The sequence below is a fragment of the Hyposmocoma kahamanoa genome, unplaced genomic scaffold (genome assembly GCF_003589595.1).
Source record: "Hyposmocoma kahamanoa isolate Upper Pololo Valley unplaced genomic scaffold, ASM358959v1 202, whole genome shotgun sequence".
Classification (NCBI taxonomy): Eukaryota; Metazoa; Arthropoda; class Insecta; order Lepidoptera; family Cosmopterigidae; genus Hyposmocoma; species Hyposmocoma kahamanoa.
Genome location: NW_020653726.1, coordinates 4,195,772 through 4,219,206, shown reverse-complemented (window position 1 = coordinate 4,219,206; position 23,435 = coordinate 4,195,772). Strand labels below are relative to the sequence as shown.

At 36.0% G+C, this 23,435-nt stretch overlaps 1 protein-coding gene across 1 annotated transcript; it reads right to left on the bottom strand.

The window, feature by feature from the left end:
- Positions 1 to 68: 68 nt before the first annotated feature.
- On the bottom strand, positions 69 to 11,352 carry LOC113226935 (serine protease 7-like). Its single transcript, XM_026459742.1, has 7 exons — positions 11,139 to 11,352; positions 9,081 to 9,277; positions 5,502 to 5,703; positions 4,402 to 4,510; positions 3,760 to 3,947; positions 2,735 to 2,827; positions 69 to 398 (listed from the first exon to the last, which is right to left on the bottom strand). Exons 1-7 carry the CDS (start codon positions 11,188 to 11,190, stop codon positions 85 to 87), a joined length of 1,155 nt encoding a protein of 384 aa, XP_026315527.1. The 5' UTR covers positions 11,191 to 11,352; the 3' UTR covers positions 69 to 84.
- Positions 11,353 to 23,435: the final 12,083 nt, after the last annotated feature.

Below are 23,435 nucleotides of genomic sequence, written 5' to 3'. Positions count from 1 at the left end.
TATAAAATACACCGTGTGCATAGGCTCTAATTAATGAAACACATTTAAATTACGATCATTTTTTTTCTAAATTTAAAATGTCTGCTATTTATTGGTGGAACGCATCGTCGATCTTATCCAATCATCGTAACTGGCAACGGAAGTATACACTCCTGGCCATCCATCTCTTCCACAGCCATTGCCGAAGGAGACCACTCCTATCGTTTCCCATATACCATTAGATAGTTTCCTCATCAAAGGTCCTCCGGAATCTCCTTTGCAAGAATCCTGAGCATAAGCACCACCAGCGCAAAGCTGCTTTTCTGACAATTCTGCTCCTAAAGGCCTGTATTTGTTGAGACAGTCATTCTTATCAAATATTGGTAGCCCGAGCTTCAGTTTAACTGGACTCTTTTTACCTGAAATAGATAATAATGCAGATATTACGCAATTATAACTTACACCAGTGCCCAAATAAGATACGATCGTAAAGTAAAAATGCGAGAATTTACATTTCGATGTCTACATAATACTACACAGCTAATGAAAATCTCTCAGCGGTATAATTTTATCATTAAATAATAATTTATTGCCAGAACAGGTCACGAGTATCTGGAAATGTATATCTGTGATCTTTTTTATTCTATCCTACACTATAATAACTCGTAGGTACTGGTACAAGGAAAATTATTAACAAAACAGTAAAAAAGAAATACGGATAACTAAGGAAATAAGTTAAAATATACACTCTAAAGTGGCCAAGTTAATATCAACGAACAGGAGGTAGCCAAAGTGCTTCACTAAGAAAAGAATTGATATCTAAGTGGTTATTGATTCGGTTACATCGTCTTGAAACTTGTCTACAGAAAAAAGTAATATTACTGACAATACCCATATGTACAGTATCATTATCATAATCAGCCCATTTATTACATCCCACTGCTGGGCACGGATCTCCTCTCAGGCGAGCGTTTAGACCACAGGTTCCCAAACTTTTTAGCTCACCGCCCACTATTTTTTATATTAACTTACTACAAAAAATCTCATGGAAAAAAGTTATATACAATGTAATGTAGTTTTTATAGATAATTAAGTTTTTTTTTTCAAATGTGGTAGCGCCTCTTGCATTGCCCCAATTGTTTCCGAATTTTTTAATTTAGAGAGAATTTACCGCCCCCTTAGGACTTTTAAGGGCCTACCAGGGGGCGGTAGGGACCACTTTGGGAAACAATAATTTAGACAATAGTCCACCACGTGGGCCCAATGTGGGTTGCGGACTTTACACTTTTTCCGAGGGGTGTGAAACCTTCTTCGACGTGCTGGTTTTAATCACGATGTCTTCCTTCACCGATAAGTTCATAGTAAATCTGAAATTAAATTTCGCACATAAATTAAGAAAACTCAGAGGTGCGAGCCTGAACTCGAACCCACGGTGGCTTGGGGGACGGTAAAAAAAAAAGGTCAAACCATTAGATGACCACGGCTTTTACAGTACTACTGTCGATGAGTACTACAGAATCATACTAATCTGTAATTCATAAGCGATAAGTAATCTGTTTAAAATCCCTTTGCTGTAAAAAAAACTTTTAATTAGGCACATACGTGCCATTTAGCCATTTAACGTACCAACGTTAAATGGCTAAATGGCACGTATGACGTAGGCAGAATTCATAGCAATTTGCAAATTTACACCAGTAAATTTGCAAACTGTTATGAATTCTGTAGGTAAGTTTCTACAATTTTAATTATTAAATTCCATAGCGGCCATTGTATTTTTTCTGTAAAGGAATTTAGCAGTTGACCGCTGATAACCTCGACAAAAATGATTGAACCTATTCTGGTCTTTTTTATACATTGTACTAATATAAGCAAGAAGACGATTGTGTTTTTGTGAAAAAAATAATGAATTCCATGTGCTCCGTCATGGAGTTAAGAAAAACTCCGTAGAAGACAGTATTGTAGTTGTCTTCAATTTCGTCAATTTTTAACTTACACTAGCTGCTTTCTGATTGTTTTTGCCTCATATTATATGTCTGATGATTTGATTGCATGCCAATTTTTTTTCCTTAGTCAACTAGAAGTGGCAAGCATTATAGTGTATGCCATCGAAACGATAAGAAGTGGCATAGAATTTTATTACAAGGTGAGTTGTCTTCTTAATGCGTGGCTATGAGTGTGTACGTTAAAAAAAGGGTTTGATAGCGAGTATTAAAAGTGGCGATATTCTAGTTTTATAGCTTACGATATTTGTTTTTCAATGGAAGGAAAATTTACTGAACATACATAATAATTAGATTCAGTCGTCACTTTGCGGAAATCCATATTAATAAAAATGGAAGTAAATTGCTTTGCTACACCGTGAACTCTACGAGGCAACCTCTGAAGTTGTTGTTTGGTCAACACACGGCCGAAGAATGTGCTCGTTCAGAACGGTTAGCAATATTTATACCCCACTATTACCATCATTGTAATTTACAAACACATTTGAGAATAATCAAACAAGAGCGCAGCTATTCTGTGCGATTTAATCATCGCTAGGTTTGAAAAGGTCTAGGGAGCAGAAAAAACAACAGGATAATACAAATACACATAATATACATATTTGATGAAAATTTCCTCTAAAATTTGGCTCAGTGTATGACTCTTACACTTATTATAATTTCCAAGAATCGAATGGTGTGTTTAGTTTCCAATAACACAAACGGTTACCGTGTGCAAAGGTAAAATAAATATACTGATCAAATTTCGAACATACCGCTTAAAGTTCTCCCCCAGCCAGCTACAAACGCAGAGTCGCCTACGTCTAGTTCTGCGTCAGTTGTGGTCAGACAAATTGGTTTCACGTAGTCTGAAATTTTAAATAATAGTACATTATTACAGAGACTAAAAATATAAAAATAAGAGTCAGGCAATCCCCGTTACCGTTGAGGTACATAATAGTACTTTTATCAAAGAGTACGAAGAAATAACAAATGATTGAAGAATGAGCTGAGACCCAGCATTTATATTTTAACAAATTGACGCCGCAAGCACACAATGTTTTTTAACCAACTAAATTTAAATAAAAAAAAATTAAATAAAAAAAATATTTAAGGCGAAATGGTATCATGATTGCGTAGGCTTTGAAGGTAGATGCGGAGAGATTAATAGAACGATATTTAAATATTTGTCTTTTAGAAATAAAATATACTTTCTTACTGTAAAATAAGCTCACAATCCCTGATGTATTTATTACGGAACAAGGGATAGAAAATTTCATGAAAAAATGTCTCTAATAACAACCGAATGACCTTTTTCCGTAGATGAAATAAAAATTTTGCGAATTTTTTTTTATCGAGCGAAGTTTGTTTAATTGTCTTTCAGGCGCCGTAGTTCACCACCGGTATCTGTTTTCATTATAAAATAAATAAAAAAACAAATTTAATTCGTGTTTTTCAATGTCGAAAATGTGCGATCGAAGTACCTTTGCTTCACCCTTAGTAAATACAACTTAGTTTTACTGTTCGCGTCGTTATTAAAACAATACCTCCAATGAACACTATGCCAACTTAATTTTTGGATCTGTTCTGTTTTTATTTTGTCTTTTGTTTCTTTATTTTTTCACAAAATTCGTTATTTATTTTTCCGAGTTTTGTTTTTGTTTCTTTTTTTACAAAATTGGGGAACGTAATATTAATAAGTAAATAGGTACTTACGGCTGTTTACAAAATAACAGAAAATTACCAATAGGATAAAATTGCCGTAGTGTTCATTGGAGGTACCGAAAATAAATATTCTTACCAGATAGCCGAACCCTGCGAGCAAGTCTGACTAGTGCGATATCGTCTTGTCTGTTAATGTTTTTGTCACTGTAACCTGGGTGTGGATAGCCACCTGCCGCCGCTATGTCCTGTGGTCGAGGAGCGCAAGTGCTTCTATCACAGTCAACATCCTGTTGCGTGTCATATTCGCCTAGTCGAACTGTGACCCTAGAAATTAAAACATTTATGTGAAGTTCAAAAATAGTAACTTAGAGAGTTTCTAAAACCGCGAAGGATTCAGAGTGTAGCGAGTAAACAAATATGTGCTTTATTTAATGGATGTATTGGGATCATAGGCGAACAAGCAAATACCAACATCAAAATATTATTTAGTACTTTTTTATTTATGTACGCTTACATTCAGATCCGATAAATTCATTATTATGATTTCACCCCATAACTATAGGCGCAGCAATTGCACAACTATGGCGCTGAAGCCCTGCTACTACTAATTTTCATACAATATTTTGAAGATCGGCAGCCCCACTGTTTGACATGCGAGCGTCAGTTCAGTCAGTAATGAAGCGCTACAGACGCGCGGCTGCCGCGCCACAGTCGCGCCACTGCAGAGCTTCTACAAGCGTCTATTTTGAAGGCGTCCTTAATCTATAAGGAAACTTACAGGCTGCCAACTTGTTGTTCAATCTGTCCTGTTACACAATGGGCCGCTGTCAGAACGTATCGACTGTTGATTAAAACTCCTCCGCATTGATAAGATACGTTACCGCTTCCTTGAAAAATGATCGTTTATATTATTTTTGATACAAAAATCGAATAAACATAACTGTGTATTGGGTTTAAATGGCTTTTGAAAGTTTCTTCATAAATATCATTCATTCATTCATTCGTATCTATCATATAGAAAGAAAGAAAGAAAAGAAAGAAAAATAATTTATTTGGCAACATTTTACAATAAATAATACAAAACAAACTTGTGTTTATGATTGTTCATACATTATATGTTACCAAAACGGTCACCACTCAGCTTTTTGTAATGAGACGTTGAAGAACGCCTCATTACGCTGGTTTTCAGTGGCGCCATATATGGACAAAAAGAAAGATGGCGCCTCGTCCAAGCAGGCGGTAAGATAAAAATAAAACAAAAAAGAAATATAAAGATTAGGTACAAAACTTAATTACAAATATAAATCAAAACTTAAAATATTAAACAAAAGCATAAACTAATCCTAACATAGATACATAATAATAAAAATGAAATAAATACCAAAAATGTGATTATAATGTAGTGTAAGTGAGGTGAGTATACGTAGTGTAAGTGAGGTGAGTATATGTAGTGTAAGTGAGGTGAGTATATGTAGTGTAAGTGAGGTGATTAGTGTTAACACATTGTACAAATTGGCTCTGATCACTTTTTAAGAACTTTGCAAGCAATGCACGACTACCTTATGTAATGAGATTATAATTGAGTTGATAATAAAAACTTCTTATAGGTTAATTTAAAAGAGGCAACAGATTTGGAATTTCGTATTGGTGGTGGTATATCGTTCCAACATTTTGTGGCATATATCAGATCATTTATATTGTCAAGGCTGAAGAAGTAAATAAGGAAACTGAAGCAAGCAGAATCCAATTACTATCTTTCTGAAATTCCCATGGAACAACTTTTGTTTTTATGGAGAGATAACAACTACTTCAAACCTTAATACCGTTAATATTGGTTATTAGCCCAAAGTTTAAAATGTAGTCAAGAATTATACTTACGAGTGCGATATCCCAACAATGCCATCCAAGGGAACTCATCCAGATCTGTTATTTGCCCTCCAAATATTCTATCCGAATAATCAATTCCACATTGATCTCTAGGAGCAGGTGCTGAGTCTTCACTGTTTACAGGGTCTATCTCTCCTGAATTTGAGTTACTCTCTGTGTTGGTTGCCGGCCACACTGGTCGTGATGATTGGGGCTGAAAATATTCTTAGATACGTTATATTTAATACTTGCTGTAAGGAATTTAAGAACATTTTTTTATAATATCAAACGATGAGACAAACATTCCTTAGTAAGCGACCATAGATACACCTACTATATAGCAACTCGCCTACTTATAACAGTTACAGAGCCGCTCAGAGCTTTAAATCGCAAAGATTTGAGGAGCACTACCACAGCGCCCGTCACCCTGAGACATAAAGTTGACGAGTCTCGGTCCCTTCAAACCGAAACGCAATGTAGCTCATATTACTGCTTGGCGGCAGCAATAGAAAAAGTGACGGTACTTCCCTAGACGAACAATTTCACAGTGAACTCTACTGTTACTAAAATACATAATTATACAATAAATTAAGAGTTAGATAACGTCCGGTGCCTCCAACCGCCTAGGAATTTTGGGATTGGACAGCTCCGCTATCAAAGCAGAAATTTGATAGTTGACTTTACAGTCAAAGGTTTAACGGTGTCAATCGCTAGTTGTACAATGCAACGGGAGGTAAACGAGCCAACAGTTCCGGTACCTATTTGGACGTGTGAAGGCTTGCTTGCACAAGTAATAGTGCTGTATTCCCGTAAAACCACTGACCAAAGGTTAAGGAGTGGCACTATAAACAAAACTTAAGAGCCTTTGCACACGGCATATTTTACACGTGCGCATACGCGCCGTAAATGCGCGTCATCTGCGTAAGTATCGCGCATTATGATAAAAGATAGTTTTCGCACGTATGAATCGTGTATTTTGATAAAATAAGTTTTAATTTTAATTTTGTTTGTTAATTTCAGTCAGTTTTTTTTTATGAAGCAAGTACGTGAAATTGAACGTATAAATTGTAAGTCGACCTTTTTATGAAAATATGACACAGTCTCGGCGTATTTTTAAGGCAAAGTAAAGTGGTGTCAAAATGATACCGAGCAAATAAAAATGGATATTCTTGCTTCACATCATACTAATAAAAATTTTAAACATTTCTAGAAATGCACTAAAAATCTAAAACATAAATCTAGCGTCTCTTTAAATGTAGATGGTGTGAATGAACCCAGTGCCATTGCTGACATGTTTAGGCGTCACTTCCAGGTTGGAACTGCGCCCGGAGCCTGCGTGTCGCGGGAGCTCGAAACTAAGATCCATCAGTCGTCTGTCTCGCCTACTTTTAAGGCTAAGGAGGTCGATTCCGTAATTAAACACATGACGAGGGGTAAGTCCCCAGGGCACGATGGCTTAGCGTCGAACACCTGCAGCAGTAGGTATTCATCTGCCGAGAGCCTTAGCCATGTTTTATACTTTTTGTGTAAGACACGCTTATTTGCCAAACGAATATATGAAAACGGTGGTTGTGCTAATAATCAAAGATAAAACCGGTGACTCTTCTGATAAGAGCAACTATAGACCCATCTCACTAGCTAGTATTATTGCTAAAGTGCTAAAGTTTGCTTGATGGAATAGTGGGCAGTCATCTGAGGCTAAATGATGCACAGTTTGGCTTCAGTTTAGGTTTATCCACCGAGTCTGCAATATTGTGTCTCAAGCACACTGTCCGGTACTACACCAACCGAAATAAGTGTGAAAAACTTTTGAAATGGTATCCTATAAGTTGCTCTGGCATAAAATGAAAACAGAAACTACTATTCCACATGAGTTTATCGGGATATTCGATTATTGGTACAATAACCAGACAAATGTTGTTAGATGTTCGGGAGTTGTTTCCAGTGCATACCAGTTAAGGTGTGGAGTGAGACAAGGAGGGTTAACTTCGCCGCGCCTTTTTAATCTCTATGTTAACGGACTTATTGGAGAGCTCAGGGGTACCGCATTCGGCTGTTTCACTGACGGACAGTTCATAAACAACGTTAGTTACGCCGACGATATGGTGTTGCTGGGCCCGTCTATACATGCTGTCAGGAAACTTCTGGAGGTGTGTGAGAGATATGCCGAGGACCATGGGCTTAGGTACGCTGACGTCAAGAAAAGCGAACTCTTGGTTTTCCAGACACGAAGCTATAAGATATTCACTGTGCTCCCAGTTACTTTAAACGGCGTCCCTTTAAGCAGAGTTTCCCGATACAAGAACCTGGGCCACTGGGTTTCGGAGGACCTCTCAGACCACATCATCATCATCATCATCAACCCTTTTGTACGTCTCACTGCTGGGCACGGGTCTCCTATCAGACGAGGATTTAGGCCATAGTCCGCCACGCTGGCCCAATGCGGGTTGGGGACTTTACACGTTTTCCGAGGGTTGTGAACCATCTTCGACGTGCAGGTTTCATCACGATGTTTTCCTTCACCGAAAAGGTCATGATAAATTTCGCACATAAATTTCGAGAAACTCTGAGGTGCGAGCCCGGATTCGGACCCACGATTCTCTGCTTGAGAGGTAGTAGGTCAAACCATTAGACTACCACGGCTTCAGACCACGATACGATTGAAAGGGAGCGACGGTCGTTGGCTGTGCGAAGCAACATGTTGGCTCGCAGATTTGCATGTTGCAACACAGCGATATAGGTTACACTTTTTAAAGCTTATTGCCAGTCTTTCTATACGTGCCATCTGTGGCGTTAGCTACACGCAATATACAACAATGCCCTTCGCGTGCAATAAAATAATGTATTTAGGGTGTTGATTTGGCTGCCAAGACACTGCAGCGCGTCAGGTATGTTTGCAGAAGCTCACACAGATGACTTATATGCTATCATACGGAAAAAAGCTGCCTCGATGCTGAGTCATATCAGCGGTAGCACCAACACCATCCTACGCGTTATAGCCGACCGTTTTGACTGTCCCATAATGTCGCATTTGATTCGACTGCATGTAAGAAAAGTATGAATTTGTTAACATATTATATTTATATATTATATTTATATATAGTATATATATTTAATTATTTTTAATTTTATGCTTTTTAACTTGTGATTCAGATTTAAATATTTAATTTTGATTTAGCATTTAATTTATAATTTAAATAAATTTTTTTTCGATATCAATTTTATTTTAATTTTAAAGTGATTAACTCATTTCATAATTTAAGAATATGGATCATAGATATCTGAAATAAATGATTTATTATTATTATTATAAACTCGAGAGGGGTATCTAAGCTACCTGCTTGCGACGCGATGTTTACGAGCGTTTGAATCGAATGACTCGTTCATGAGACGCGCGTTGTCGGCGCGTATAAAATACTCCGCGTGCGTAAACTCGAAGTAGAATGGGCCAGTAAATTAAGGTTTGATAGACAAAATCATAAAGGTAAAACATACAGGCGAGTCAATGTTTATTAGGATAGCGGAATATCCAGATGTATCAAATTAAAATGAGAAGACATTTTTGAAAGCTGTTCAATATTTTAAACCTACGGTAGAGGTCTCCGGTGGTTGTCCTAGAGGCCCACAACAGACTTGTGGTGTAATGCCATCGAAGCCACATTGCGAGAGTTTCAGGAACCTGAGGTATGCACTCGATAGAGGTCGTTGTTCAAATGCAGCCAGAAGTGGAGGACAATCGTAGAGAGATATACATTGACTACGCTGTCCTAGAGGTGTTGTACAGGTGTCTGAAATAGGATGAAACAAATATTTAATTATTTAATAAATACAACAATAATACCGAATTATTATTTAGATGGATGAATGGTTTTGGACAATTAAAAACATTTTAAATTTTAAGTGAATTAACATCCAATAATGTTTTGTGAAGTTACTCCACTAGTTTGTTATAATTATTAATACAAAGATCGAACACTCAGTAAAAATTCCTTCGATCCGACCGGATTCGAACCGACGTCTTCTAGCATACCATGCTAGACGCTATACCAACTAAGAAACGGAACGATCCCGCGGACCACACGAATTTGTCTATGTGCTTGTTGTCGTATCTTTGTATTTACTTTTTAAACGACCTTTTAGTCGTAGCGCCATCTATGAGAAATCTATGAAAGTTTTTATCACCCAGTTAGATACCTTTACAGCTACCAGCCCTGGCGAGAGATGTCACCATTCACTGTATTTTAATTTTTTATTGAATTGATATTCAATTATTTTTTGTGAAATTACTCCACTAGTTTGTTATAATTATTAATACAAAGATCGAACACTTAGAAAAAATTCCTTCGAGGCCGGATTCGGAATTAAAAACATTGTTTTCGTTAATTGTTTTTTTTTTCACCTCCGTATCACCTCATGGAAAGTAACAGATGCAGAATTGGCGTGAGCCGGACAGAAAAATCTCTATGTTCGTAGGATAAGAGCGAAAAAACTTTGTACGTCTCGCATGTGTCGATTCACGTCATCCATCGTCAACATCTTTATTTCGCTCTTACAGCATAGACAAACTTTTTTTCTGTTCCTCCATCGACCCAAAACCCCGATATTTATCAATCAGGAGCCTTGAATATTCTTTAGAAAAAAATATCTAAAATGTCAAAATATTTAAAAACTACAATTAAACATTGAAATGTCAAAAAATGTGAATACATAACTATGCGAAATTATGATAATGTTATAATGCTTCAGTATTTGTTTTGCATCAGTTCCGGGCACAGATATAGGATATCTATGGTTCCGGGTGTAGTATACTAGTGACAACCATTTCGTACAAGCAGTAATTACCAAAAGTAACACGTAGGGGTTTAAAAAGTAACAACTTTTTCAATATCGACAATCGGAAACACAGAACCCTAAAACGAGTTTTTTAAATCGTGTTCTCTAATTAAAGCACATAAGCGTGTTTACTCATTGTGAACAAAGAACGCATCGTTCTTGAATAGAAACTCGTCGTACAGGGAAAACAAGTTGAAAATATAATTTTACACAAATTTTATACAACTGACAATAATGTTGTCAATTTCGTACTGAAATGTCGCACTGCTATTACAATATTGTTATAACTTAAAACGCGTGCAATTCAAGATTATGCTATTACAGAACGTAAAATTAGTTTTTTTTTTATGGTACTAAGTGACAAGATGACCAAGTCGTGCTTATGGTAGGCGTCACGCGTGTTCATAACAGGAACTCAAAAGGCACTGTTAGTGCACCCGTCACCCAGAGACATAAGTTGAAAAGTCTCATGCGGTACCTATTTCACCAGCACCCTTCCCCTTCAAATCCGGAACGCAGTAATGCTCGCATTACTGCTTGGCGGCAGAAATATATAAGGTGGCAACACTACCCTGGACGAACTCTTTCACAAGGAGCTCTACTACAACGAACAATTTAGTAAAAGCATACTGTCCTTTCATTTACATACTGGCCTTCATTATAAAACTACATTTCGAAAAAAAGTGTACAAGTATTACATTGTAATACTTTTATCGATAAAATACAAAATCTCAACGATCTCTTTTGGCTTTTAATGTTTTAGGTTATCAATATTCGTTAAAAACCTTCCAATATACAATAAACAGTAAAACTTACAAATTTGGTTCCACAAGAGCGATGACAACACAAAAAACAGCCCATACTTCATTTTTATCCTATAAAAATCACTGAAAACACACTTTTGTATACTATTAAAAAAAAACTTGTAACTAACATAAATATTCACTTTTCAGCATAGCAGTTAAATTCTAAAATTTAAATGTTTTATGCTACATTAATTATCAAGTATGTGAGACTTGGGATGCGCATAGGCATGTACTGAATGTTGGAGGTCAAGATCGCAATACTTATATGTTGAAGCATATTATTCTTAGTACCGTACGCAGAAAAATAATACGTCATTGCGTCTTTGTGGCATGATAAATATGGTTACCATGATTATTTGCACGTAAACAAAACAACACTAGAAATTAACACTTTATACAAATACCGCGGTATCTGACTTGTGGTGACACTGTGGCCCCATCCTATATTCATGCAGGAATGGTGGCCCGGGCTCTGGTTTCAAGTACGCCAACCAGAGCCAGTGCTAAGGCTGTGAGTTTTACGGTGGACGCTCTGAATTTTGAGGCACCAATAGTGACTCTCCTTGTTACAGAACATGCAATTCGCTTCACTGAAGCATCAGGTGACCTGGTTAACAGTTGCTTCCGCCAAAGAATAAGCGTAGTTACCCAAAAGCGATACCAGATACCAGCCTCCTGATCACGGCCCTAAGTAAGTAACTAAAGCACTTGTGTTATGTACTGAAACAACAACGGTACCACAAACACTCAGACCCGATACAATATAGAAAGTTACTTTTCTACATAGACCCGGCCGGGGATCGAACCTGGGACCTCAGAGGTCAAACCTTCGTCATCGAGTACCTTGCATACCGGTTTTGCTGTACTTCAAATATATCCGGTACTTCAAATATTCTTAACAGCTTAATTTTGCTTATTAGACATACTACATATACACACCACACACTTAGCACATATACAATACAAACGCATCATTCACCATACCCACACATACGCACAACCATATACACAGGTTAAAATTTATTATTTTTATTTCTCTTTCATATTCTGTTTGTATTAATTTTATTATATAAAATGTTTGAATAAATATTTAAAGTAAATTCTACGGAAGACGCTGCGTCTATACTGCAATTTCATTATAAAACTAGTACGGGCGCGAATGTTCAACCTTATCATAAAATGTACCTCGCATAATAATTACGCATAATGCTAATAGCAATTGCCTTGACTCAATACAGATTATTATTATTATTATTTATTTTTATTATTTTGTAATATATTTGTATATAGGAGTTACGTAAACAGGACACCAAGTATACTTATTATAAATATACTTAGTGGGTCCTGTTTACTTAATAAATAGATGTATTTGTCCTCAATTTAACGTAAGTATTAAGAGATGAAGTTCTATTTTCAACTGCATTTAATTATATTTACCTACCATTATTGTTATTATTTTTATTCTGACCGTACGAAATATTTTCTTGTCCATATTTACGTTACCATCATGTCTCTTCGGATCGCTCGCGATCGACTGCGTCATCATACGGATTTACCCGTGGCCTTACTGCTCCTACGATATATACATAACTAGCATGTTTGTCCAGTTAGCATTTCGAAGAACTAGTAAAATTGTATATATTTTTATTGCAAGTATCCGTACACATGTAAAGATGCCTTAAAATACTAAATAATTATCAAATACGTATGTATATCAAATGTACTTGTAATTTAAGGGCAAATGTACACTTTGGATTTTGAACCGTAGTAATTGTAAGTGACATAGAGTTCAAATTGAATCATAAGTATAAACTGTGATTGGCATTGGCTGCATCTTAACGTGTCGGTAAACATATTCGTGTCATCGACGCGTCACTACTATTTCCAACGAATGTTGTATAATTATGAAGTCGGCCACAGTTTTTTATCGGGTTGAATGACGGGGCGGAACCTTAGCTTGATAACTCCAAAATAAATTTCTATTGATGATTTAATGGACCTCGGCGTTATTGTGTTAGCTGTAAGGCATTGATTTAGTAACAGTAGAGCTCTTTGTGAAAGAGTTGATCCAGGGAAGTACTGCCATCTTACCTATTTTTGCCGCCAAGCTGTAATGTGAGCTTTAGTGCTGTCGTTTTTGAAGGCTAATGGTAGCTCTGAAATTACAGGCACATCTCTATTATTTAACAAAATACCACGTAGGTAGCCTCTGGTTCGCCAGACTTGAATCCAGTTTAATCAACGTCCAATTGACGATCTAGTAAAATTCTTGATGGCGAAATAGATTGGTAAATGTATATAGGTTATCAACGGTTATCAAAGGTTATAAATACAGATTTGTGCCATTCTATGCGTTGAAGGTTTTTAGTGCGATATAATCGCATTATAATTACAAGCTGAATTAATAAAATTAGTTTTTTTTATTATAACACATTTTGTCTCCTTTTACTTCAGAGCCTTGTTCTGCACAGCACTGCGGTCGCCATGTTTGTTTTCTGCAGCTTTCCTTAAAAAAATACCTTATGTTAATCCTTTAATACCGCAGCTCCCAATCTTCCGACCTCTCGAATATCAAACAAAAACATAATAAAAGTAACATTTTTAAAAATAAATTAAGTTATTTTTAAAAGTATATGCACCCAAAAGGACTTATCATCGAATATCGAAAACGCTCTACTGATACAAAATACAAATTCAGTATCGGGAAATCGAGAATGCTGAATTCTTATTGGTTTCAAAATTTAAAGTTAAATTACGTCGCGCTACAGGTTGGTGCGTAATTGACACATTACATTCTAAGTAAAAAGCAGGAAATGAGAAAATAAAAAATAATTGCAATAGAATTACTGCTAATCGACACACTTCACAATCAAGCGATTTGTGCAAGTGGATCGCAATTTCCTTTGCAATTCGTTTAAGGATTAATACAGTGACTTATTCAGTGAGTCTATAAAACGATTTTTAATATTTCTTTTTAAAAAAAATGTTCATTGGAGTTCTAACGCTAGCATTCGTGCGAGACACAATAATAGAGAGAAAACAATTGCCGTTAATTAATTATTTATTTCTTAGGTAATCAAATTACGCTTGAAAATAATAAATTGAAGTAATTACATATTAATTAAATAATAAGTATGAAAATAAAAAGCAATGTGAAATACATGACTCTTTATAGTGTTTTGTCATGTTATTGCACCCCTTTTTATAGGCCGCTCTGCTAAACTTAATCCATCTCTGATTAACAACATTAACTTTCATGTCTCGTAGCTAATTGTGTTGGCTCCCGGCCGTGGGTCTAACATTTGATTACGCAGTCGTTTGAAACCAAATGATCCATAGATAAATTCATAAGAAATGTCATTGGACATTTAGTGACATATTTACGCAATACTAAATAATCATCACGATATTGAGAACACTCAACCGAATTCGAATTCGAAAAAAACATTCGAATTGATGAATTCTTTTCCTAATAATAATAATTATAGTTTTAAAGGTAAGAAAGATTGAAATTGTCTTATGGACCCACTGAATAAGTATCTGTATTAATGTGTAACAAACAATTAAAATATTAAGTCACGGCTCTTATGTTAATACAGTTACTGTTTGTAACCTTTAAAAAGGTAATCTTTAAATTTCAAATAAGTATAACTTATTCCCTTTGTTTGTGTTCTGAAAGCAACAATGATGGCTCGCCGTAGAATTCGCATCCGTTTTATTAAGGTGGTAATGTTTATTCTAATTAAATAAGACAAAGGTTTTCCGCATACACATAAATAACAAATACAAAATTGAACAGTAACAATGACATCAGAAAGTAAAAGGAATGTAATTTCTTGGTCAGACTAAACTTTCTGAATTATCGTAAAATGTAGTAGTGAAACTATAGAACAAGGGGTAAGTACAAATTCTCTGGCAAATCGCAGTGTTGTAGGTGAAGCACGTATTCAATCGAACGGTCGGGCGGACAGCGGCCGGCTGGGGGGCTATTTTCATGTACGTGCGATACACTAAAGCGGCAATATATGTACGTTATATAATATTCAGGCTATGTATTTCAAGACGAGCCTACATTTTAGGAGGTGAGGTGTGGGGGTCGCCCCTCGCGTCTGCTACTCACAAATTATTATGAATAAAATAAAAACAGGCGGAGAAAATTTGACACAGATTCGACGTCGACAAGCGCCCGATGGCGACTGACGGTGTAGCAGGCGGCGCAACGTGTCGTTCAACTGCTGGGCAAATAAATAAATAAATAATAATAATAATAGAATAAATGTGAAATTAATAACTTCTACTTCTTAATCTATCGATGGCATACACTATAATGGTGACACTTCACACGGGTATTTGTATCTGCATATTTGATATATTTGACAAACAATCACCATGCGTACATAGCATGTATGACAAAGTATTTGCGTTGTTTGCTTATTCGACAAATACAGCAAACACAAACTCGCGTTACAGTGCAATTAAGTGACTGAGACCAGCTTTGTTATAAAAAAATACTTTATTTCTTATGCCAACCTAACTACATGGAATCCAAAATTACAATCAACCTCTTCTAACTTAAAATATGTAATATATAGAAGTTACAGAGCGTTGTCAGCTATGTGTTGCCATGCCGCATATCCTACTTAGATGGGTGCTGTCGCGGCGGCTTCGCAGGGCTGACGAAGCTGGTAAATAAGCGTTTCTTACACTTGACATGTTGCAGTGCGCTGGTCGGTTTCTCGACGCACATCAAAGAAGCCAAATAGACAAATACGCATGTAGACCGTCCACACTATGTTCATATTCATTATTTTAACTGCTAATTTGGCTCCATGTATAGACGGTCACATTTGACAGTGTTTGCATGTTTATCTGCACGTCAAATATTTTTTCAAGTACATCAAACATCCATTAGCGAATAAAAGTAGCCATGTGAAGTGTTGCCATAATGCTTGCCATCGTGGTGAAAGGATTTGCCAATCGGCGTAAGGTACTCGCCGATTGTTGCTCTGAGTGCACCAGACGTACATCGTTGGGGGAGGCTATTTTCGCCCATTTAATAATAAGTAATAACTAATAGGTCTTCAGTTGAAAACCAAAATTTAGCAGGTTCTCTGTAGTACTTAAAGTTACACATTTTAGATATTTTTCAAGATTTTATATGATCGGATAGAGTACATCCAATCGTGTAACACATTAGCACATTGTTTAGGCAATATCCTTAGGTGAATCGTATATTTTTTGAAGGCCGTTATTTAGTAAATACCTAAACCATTTAATCTAGCAAAACAGTTTTTCTCTCTTCTCCTCTGCTAAGTTGTCTTAATGAACATTTCAAATGATCATGAAATAATTGCATAAAATTTTTAACAAAACATCTTCATTAGGATTCTAGTGTTTTTCAACAGACATACGATATTCACAAACATTTGCAATTGTAAGTCATACTCCACATCCCGTAACGCACATTGCAAGTGACAGGTGTTCAAAAATTGGTCACAAACCTTTGCAAGGAAATAGTCCTTGTGGTCGCCGGTGGCGAGAATATGTTTAGAATAAGCCCCCTAGCGTCTAGCGTCCAAAGAGATGGCATGATAAATTGGCGATCGGGGCACTGGAGAGGTTGTGGCCTCTTCGACTGTCTCAAAAGCTTACGTAAATAATTCCAACAGCGGGCAGTGGGCAGACAGAAGGGTTTCTTAACGAGAACTGTCGAGACTTATTCGACTACTCTCTTAATGGTACTACATCTTTCGATTCTGCATAATTTATATGTTTTTGTTTAACGAAAGTATTGGTATATCGAAAAAAAAAACAGGCTACGGTGTTTATGGACAGCCTATACATGCGGTTAAATATAATGTAAATATATTTGTTAGATTTGTTAAGAGAGCTTTGTTGTAGTGGCTAGGACAGGATAAAATAAAACGTGTCTTTAGTTTCATCAGGTAACAGGTTGATGATAGCACATATTTATAAAACTAAAAACAATAACTAAGCCATATTGTTCTGAGTTATAAAACTACTGTCGATGAAAAAAGTCGACCCGGTATACATATTTATTCTCAACCAGATCAAGTCTCCTTAACAAAAGAACAAAGTCATATGCAACCCCAATAAACGTGATATAATTCGTTAAAGTATTTTTTTTTTAAATGCGGTCTGTGCCAATTATGAAAAAATCCTAGTTGATATTAAAAATATATTAATTTTTTCGTATTTTTCTTTTATATAAGTATTTTGGTCACATTTCTAAAATATATGTACATAAAAAGTCTATAGAGATCAAGCACGTTGTTGCTAATTATTGAAAATCAGGTATTTTAATTAATTGTATTAACACAAATGGTCCTCAAAAATCTCATAATTAAAGAAATAAGTAACTAAATAAGTAATTTAACAAATTTATATAGATATATTTATTTAACCCTAGTAGGGTAATCCAATATTTAAAAAAAAACCGTTCCGTGGTAACCGTTCGGCCACGCAGACAGTTTAATCAATATTTTTTGTAAATAATACACTTCACAATCCTCGGGAAACAACCCACATTGGGCTAGTGTGACGGACTATGACCTGTCTGAACCTTCACCACATATACAACCGAATATGTTTGCACATATACGACCGAAATATTTATGAACGGTACTGTCATACGTCCCACTGCCGGGCGCGGATCTTCTCTTAGGTGAGGTAAATTATTATTTTATGGCGAATATCGTGTATCATATAACATTACTAGCTGTTGCCCACGACTTCGTTCGCGTGAAATTTTTGCATGCATTATATACCTACTATTAAAACATAAATAAAAAATATTCCAGTTTGTAAATTCCAGTCTGTAAAAATTGTAAGATATACGATTTCCTATAGAAAAGGTTTTTAAAAATATTTCGAGATCGAGTCCTTAGGTTTTCGCGATTGTTACACATAGGAAATGAAACTATTTTTCCGGATTTAAATCGCGTATATTTGTTTTTTTTCAAACAAACCGACGTTTCGGGCCCTTTACAGATCCCATGGTTAAAAGCGAAAAAGTTCCCATACAAATATTAATGCCCCATTTCACCCTAATTTAGGAATAGTTTTGAAAAAATGTCATGTCAATGTCATTTGCATTATAGAACATTTTTACTGAGTTTCAGCTTTGTAAGTTCAAGGAATACGATTTTTCATACAAACATTTTACCTTTTTTCACCCTCTTGGGAATTGAATTTCGAATACTCCGTTTACACACTACATAAAAGTAACATAACTTCAAGTTATTATGTTTCTACAACTTACAGTTTTTGCTGTGCGCACATTTGACAGTGAATAGTTCCGGACCTAGGGCTTGCTCCCGAGAATTCCCGATTTCGGAAATACCGGGAAATCCCAGTTCTGGCAATGTGAAATTAGTCCCAGTACCGCTATTCTAGATTCCAGATACTCACGATTATGGTAAGGAACTACCTACCTACTGAGCTATGAGTAATTACGCGCGTTGGCAACTTCACACGGACACACGTACTGCCATTATAATGCTACTGAAACTTATTACTTAAGTACAACGTGATTTTACGATACCTGTTATATTATGTTAAATAAAATAGTAATTATCTCTCAAATAAATTATTTTTAGTAAAAATCTTTAGTTTGATTAAAGAATGAAGTTTTTCTTTATTATTTATGGAATTATTATTACGTAAATTATTGAATAGGTATTGATAACCCGGAAAAAGCATACTTACTGGTTACAGTTTGAGCTTTCAAGAAATACCGGGAATACCGGAAGTATCGGTACTGAGCTGAACCCAGCACCGGGATTCAAAATTTTAGGAACCAGACCGGTTCTGCAAGCCCTATCCTTTGTATATATAGAATTATAAGAAAATTGTAAACCGTGACAAGTATGAATGTCACTGTGATTGAAATACTCAATTACCTTTCATTTTTATTAATTATATTATTATTATATTATATTATTAATTATTTATTTGTATAGTGTCAGAAATTCTAACAATTTATGAAGGATGTAGGTAAGTACCTTGAGACATATATATAGTAACAATTGCAATTTAAATCCAACGTCATCGTTAAGTGTTGCAAATTCTTAATGTTGTATTCAGGTCAACTATTTTATCATATAAGTTCTTAGTAATCATTTTAAAATTCCTAAAAAATGAGTAGTGCGATTGTCAAGGTTAGAAGCAGGAAAAATGCTTTTGAAGTCTTAAGATTCCTTTTAGAACCTTTTTAACATTTATTTGACGACCTCAGTGGCCCAACGATTTGCACTGTGGACGCTGGGCGAGGAGATCCCAGATTGGGGAAACCAAAGTAGGACCAATTTGGGTACTGATCTTTTTTAAATCATTCTGGTTTGGGTGTTTTAGGTAGTGCCCCGGAGTGAATTCTGTTGCTCTGGTACTCATAGTAAAGGGAATTCCCTAGTTTCAGACCAGGTATTTTATCCTTAAAATTAAGGCTGTTGATTGGTTGATTCATGCAAATTCCTTCATTTCTCAATGAAAAATAGTCGGAATCAAGTTTTATGATATCAAGTGACAGAAATGTGCCTGGTGGTAAGCGACACACCTGTCCATAGCAGTTTCAATCACAAAGATCTGAGGGGCACTGTCAGTGCACCGGTCGCCCTGAGACATAAGTTGACAAGTCCCATGTGCCTGTAATTTCACCGGCATAATTCTTGTTCTTGATTCTAAGTTACAAGGAATACTATTACAAGTAATACTGATTTATATTAATATTCCTTCGATTCGAACTGAAACAGAAATCTCAGGGTGTCAGGTTTGTTGTTATTTCTTCTTATCCAAAGCAAATATACGAAAGATATTGGGCTCATACTTTAGCATCAGTAACAAGATGTGCCAGGGCGTTATCGATGGCGTCTAAATATTATTTATCGCCGTCTCCAAGGCGATCCTAGATGCTCCTATTTGCGAAAACACCTTACCCTATACTTGATTTATGATATCTTAGTAGTTTTGTGAAGGGTTCTTTATTTATTTTGGATTCTCAACGGGTACAGTCAAGTTGGAGTGCTCATTTTATGTTAGTTTTATACCTTACCTATTTCTGAGTAGCAGCAAAGCTCCTTGTGAAAAGTTCGTCCAGGGAAGTAATGCCAGCTTACCTTATATTTCTGCTGCCAAACAGGCGCACGACTTGTTCGTCCCATCACTTGATATAATAAAAAAATAAGATTATGAAATTTAATTCCACTACTACGTGTTATTATAATTTCTTTGTTATTATAATTTCTTTCTTTGCTATTTTAATTAACGATAATTAAGTAATCCCAGGTGTAAAAGCTGTTATGAAGTTTTTTTTGTGTACTCATGGGTGATTGCTCACAAAACGTTTAAACTTATATTAGAATTACGTTTAAAAACAAAGAAATGATAAGTGTTAACATGTAATTTGTTATGTTTTGTTGAATATCATGATGTTTTTAATACCGTGATTCATCTATTTTTTGAAAAAATACTCTAGTAAGTAGTTTGTTACTATTATTAATACATAGATCTAACAAATACATAGGGCGCACTATAAGTTTCCGGAACTGGCCACTTAAATAAACAATATTTAAAAAATAATTACAACATTTGAAAATGGGACTCTTTGGCTGTAGAATACAATTTGTTTCATATGCTGTCACTAGTTTTACCATTGTGGCGTCATTTTAGAAATTGGTTGTCTACATCACCATGGATTTAACTCGTGAAAATTTTCTTAGTATGATTTTCTACGACTTTAAGTGTAATAATGTAACAGCTCAGCGAAGCTTCGCTCGGCTTCAAACTGCTATTGGCGATGAAGCACCATGCAAGACGACTATTCATAGCTGGTTTGCAGAATTCAAACGCAGTCGTGTGAATCTCAGTGACGAATTTCGTGATGGTTGCCCGTCCACTGCTGTGAACAACAAAAACATCGATGCCGTGCGCTGTATGATCAAAACAAACGGACATGTGACATACCATGAGATTCGGGCATCTTTAGTCATACCTACCCATGAGTCAAATACAATCAATACTACACAAACATTTGGGTGTGAAATAGCTGTGCTCTCGGTGGATCCCACACAATTTGACTGAGGCTCAAAAGACGGATCGCGTCACTTGGTGCAATGCCGTGCTTACCATATTCAGCGAAGGGGCGTCAAATTTGGTGCGGGACATAGTAACAGGTGACGAAATATGTATTTATAGTTACGATCCCAAAACAAAGCAGCAATCGAGCGTATGGGTCTTTCGAGATGAGCCGAAACCAACCAAAGTGGCGCGCGTGCAAAGTGCCTCTAAGCGGATGATTGCTTCTTTTTTCAATAAAACTGGACACGTGGCTACTGTTGCTTTGGAGAATCGTAGTACCGTGAATAGTAATTGGTACACGACCATTTGTTTGCCGGAAGTTATTGACAAATTCCGTAAAAATAACCGTAAATGCCGTACCATCTTGCACCACGATAATGCCAGTTCTCATACGGCCAAACAAACAAATTATTTTTTGGAGGTAAACAACGTTGACCTTATGAGCCATGCCGCATACAGTCCCGACCTGGCACCTTTTAACTTTTATTTATTTCTAAAAATTAAGAACCAGTTACGCGGTCAACGATTTTCATCATCTGAAGAGGTTGTCGAAGAGTATGAAAAATATGTTTCAGAGATTGTCACGGAGGAGTGGCATAAATGTTTTCAAAATTAGTTCATTCGTATGAAAAAGTGCATTAACGCTAACGGAGAATATTTTGATGAAAATATACTATAAATTCATTTCTGACCATTTATAGTATATTTTTCTTATTCATTCCGGAAACTTATACTGTGCCCCACGTACAAAGAAAAATTCCTTCGATCCGGCTGGAGAAAGAAAGGTATTCATTCATTCACTTATTTATTTATTGCAATTCACATCCTTAAAAATTGTAAGTATATCAACCATATGAAACCCAGAAATGTCTAGCAATGTCTGCAGCAGCGACAGATCGAAGTTTTAATCTATGTATATAATAGGTACAATTATTTACTCTAATTAGTAATCTATTAATTTTCTTAAATACAGTAATATCTAGTCATTAAAATATTCTTTTAAGAATTAAAAGCATTTATTTAGCAGAAATTGCTTAAGAACTTTATAAAAAAATTATCACGTTGTCCATTTTTTAATGATCGTTTAATTTATTATAGATTTTTATTGTCATTGAATTTGGCCTACTGTTATATATTTTCAGTTTTGATCAAGCCTGGCTGAGTGAAGAAACTTTCATAAGTTCTCACAGATGACACTACGGCAATAAAAGTCGGTTAAACCCACGTTGTACCTACGTAGGGGCAACAGTCGCTGGTTCACGCTCGTTCGGATCGAAAGATTTTTTTGTATTTGTTCGATCTTTGTATCAATAATAAGCTTCTATGTTATTCGTCAAATATAAAAGAAATGGTAATGCAAAATATGCATTACAACCATATAAAATAATTTATTTTAATTCCCTTTTAAGAAACAGGCTCGCACCCTGTACATTTTGTCATACATAAGTACAGTCAACGAGAAAACTTTACCCAATAAAAAGCAAATGAATTGGCGAAAGTTAGTCAATTTATTCCCGTTTAGTGGGGAAGGAGAGCGGGGGGGCCGGGACATCATTACCGGGCCATTTGCGGGGCCAATCCGGTTAAACATTGACGTTAAATAATGATTCCTATTTCCTGCGCGGGCGACGGACTCTCGGATGAAATTTTTTTTCCGTGGAAATTGATGGTGAGAATCGGGCATCTTTAGTGAAAAAGTACCTAGTTCTTGAATCTTATTTTTTTTATATAGAGTCAAATAACGAGACGAACAAGTCATGAGCCTGATGGAAAGCTACACACCTGTCCATAACAGTTGCAGTGCCACTCAGTGCTTTAAATCGCAAAGATCTGAGGGACACTGCCACTGCGCCCATCACTCACAGACTTGAGTTGACAAGTCCCATGTGCCTGTAATTTCACCAGCACCCTTACCCTTTAAAACCGGAACACAATAATGCTGACATTACTGCTAGGCGGCAGAAATAGGTAAAATGGCAGTACTTCCCTGGACGAACTCTTTCACAAGGAGCTCTACTGGTACTAAAATCTATTAGTAACCTACAGGGAATGTTTCTTAGAAAATATCCAATTTAAATAATAAATTAAATAAACATTCAACAAGATCCGTGTAGTTATCTTTACATTCAAAGCGCGTGCATTCTAGTGGTCGATCTAAAACAGTAAAGGTGGTGACCGACCAAATATTTTATCGTAAAGTAACATTCGCGGT

What these genes read in the sequence shown, in the direction of transcription:
- LOC113226935 (XM_026459742.1), bottom strand. Translation starts at nt 11,190, where the DNA reads ATGAAGTATGGGCTGTTTTTTGTGTTGTCATCGCTCTTGTGGAACCAA. An exon ending in TCGCAGGGTTCGGCTATCTG is followed by an intron (nt 2,828 to 3,759) that starts GTAAGAATATTT and finishes TTAAAATTTCAG; the next exon opens with ACTACGTGAAACCAATTTGT. An exon ending in CTGGGGGAGAACTTTAAGCG is followed by an intron (nt 399 to 2,734) that starts GTATGTTCGAAA and finishes TATCTATTTCAG; the next exon opens with GTAAAAAGAGTCCAGTTAAA.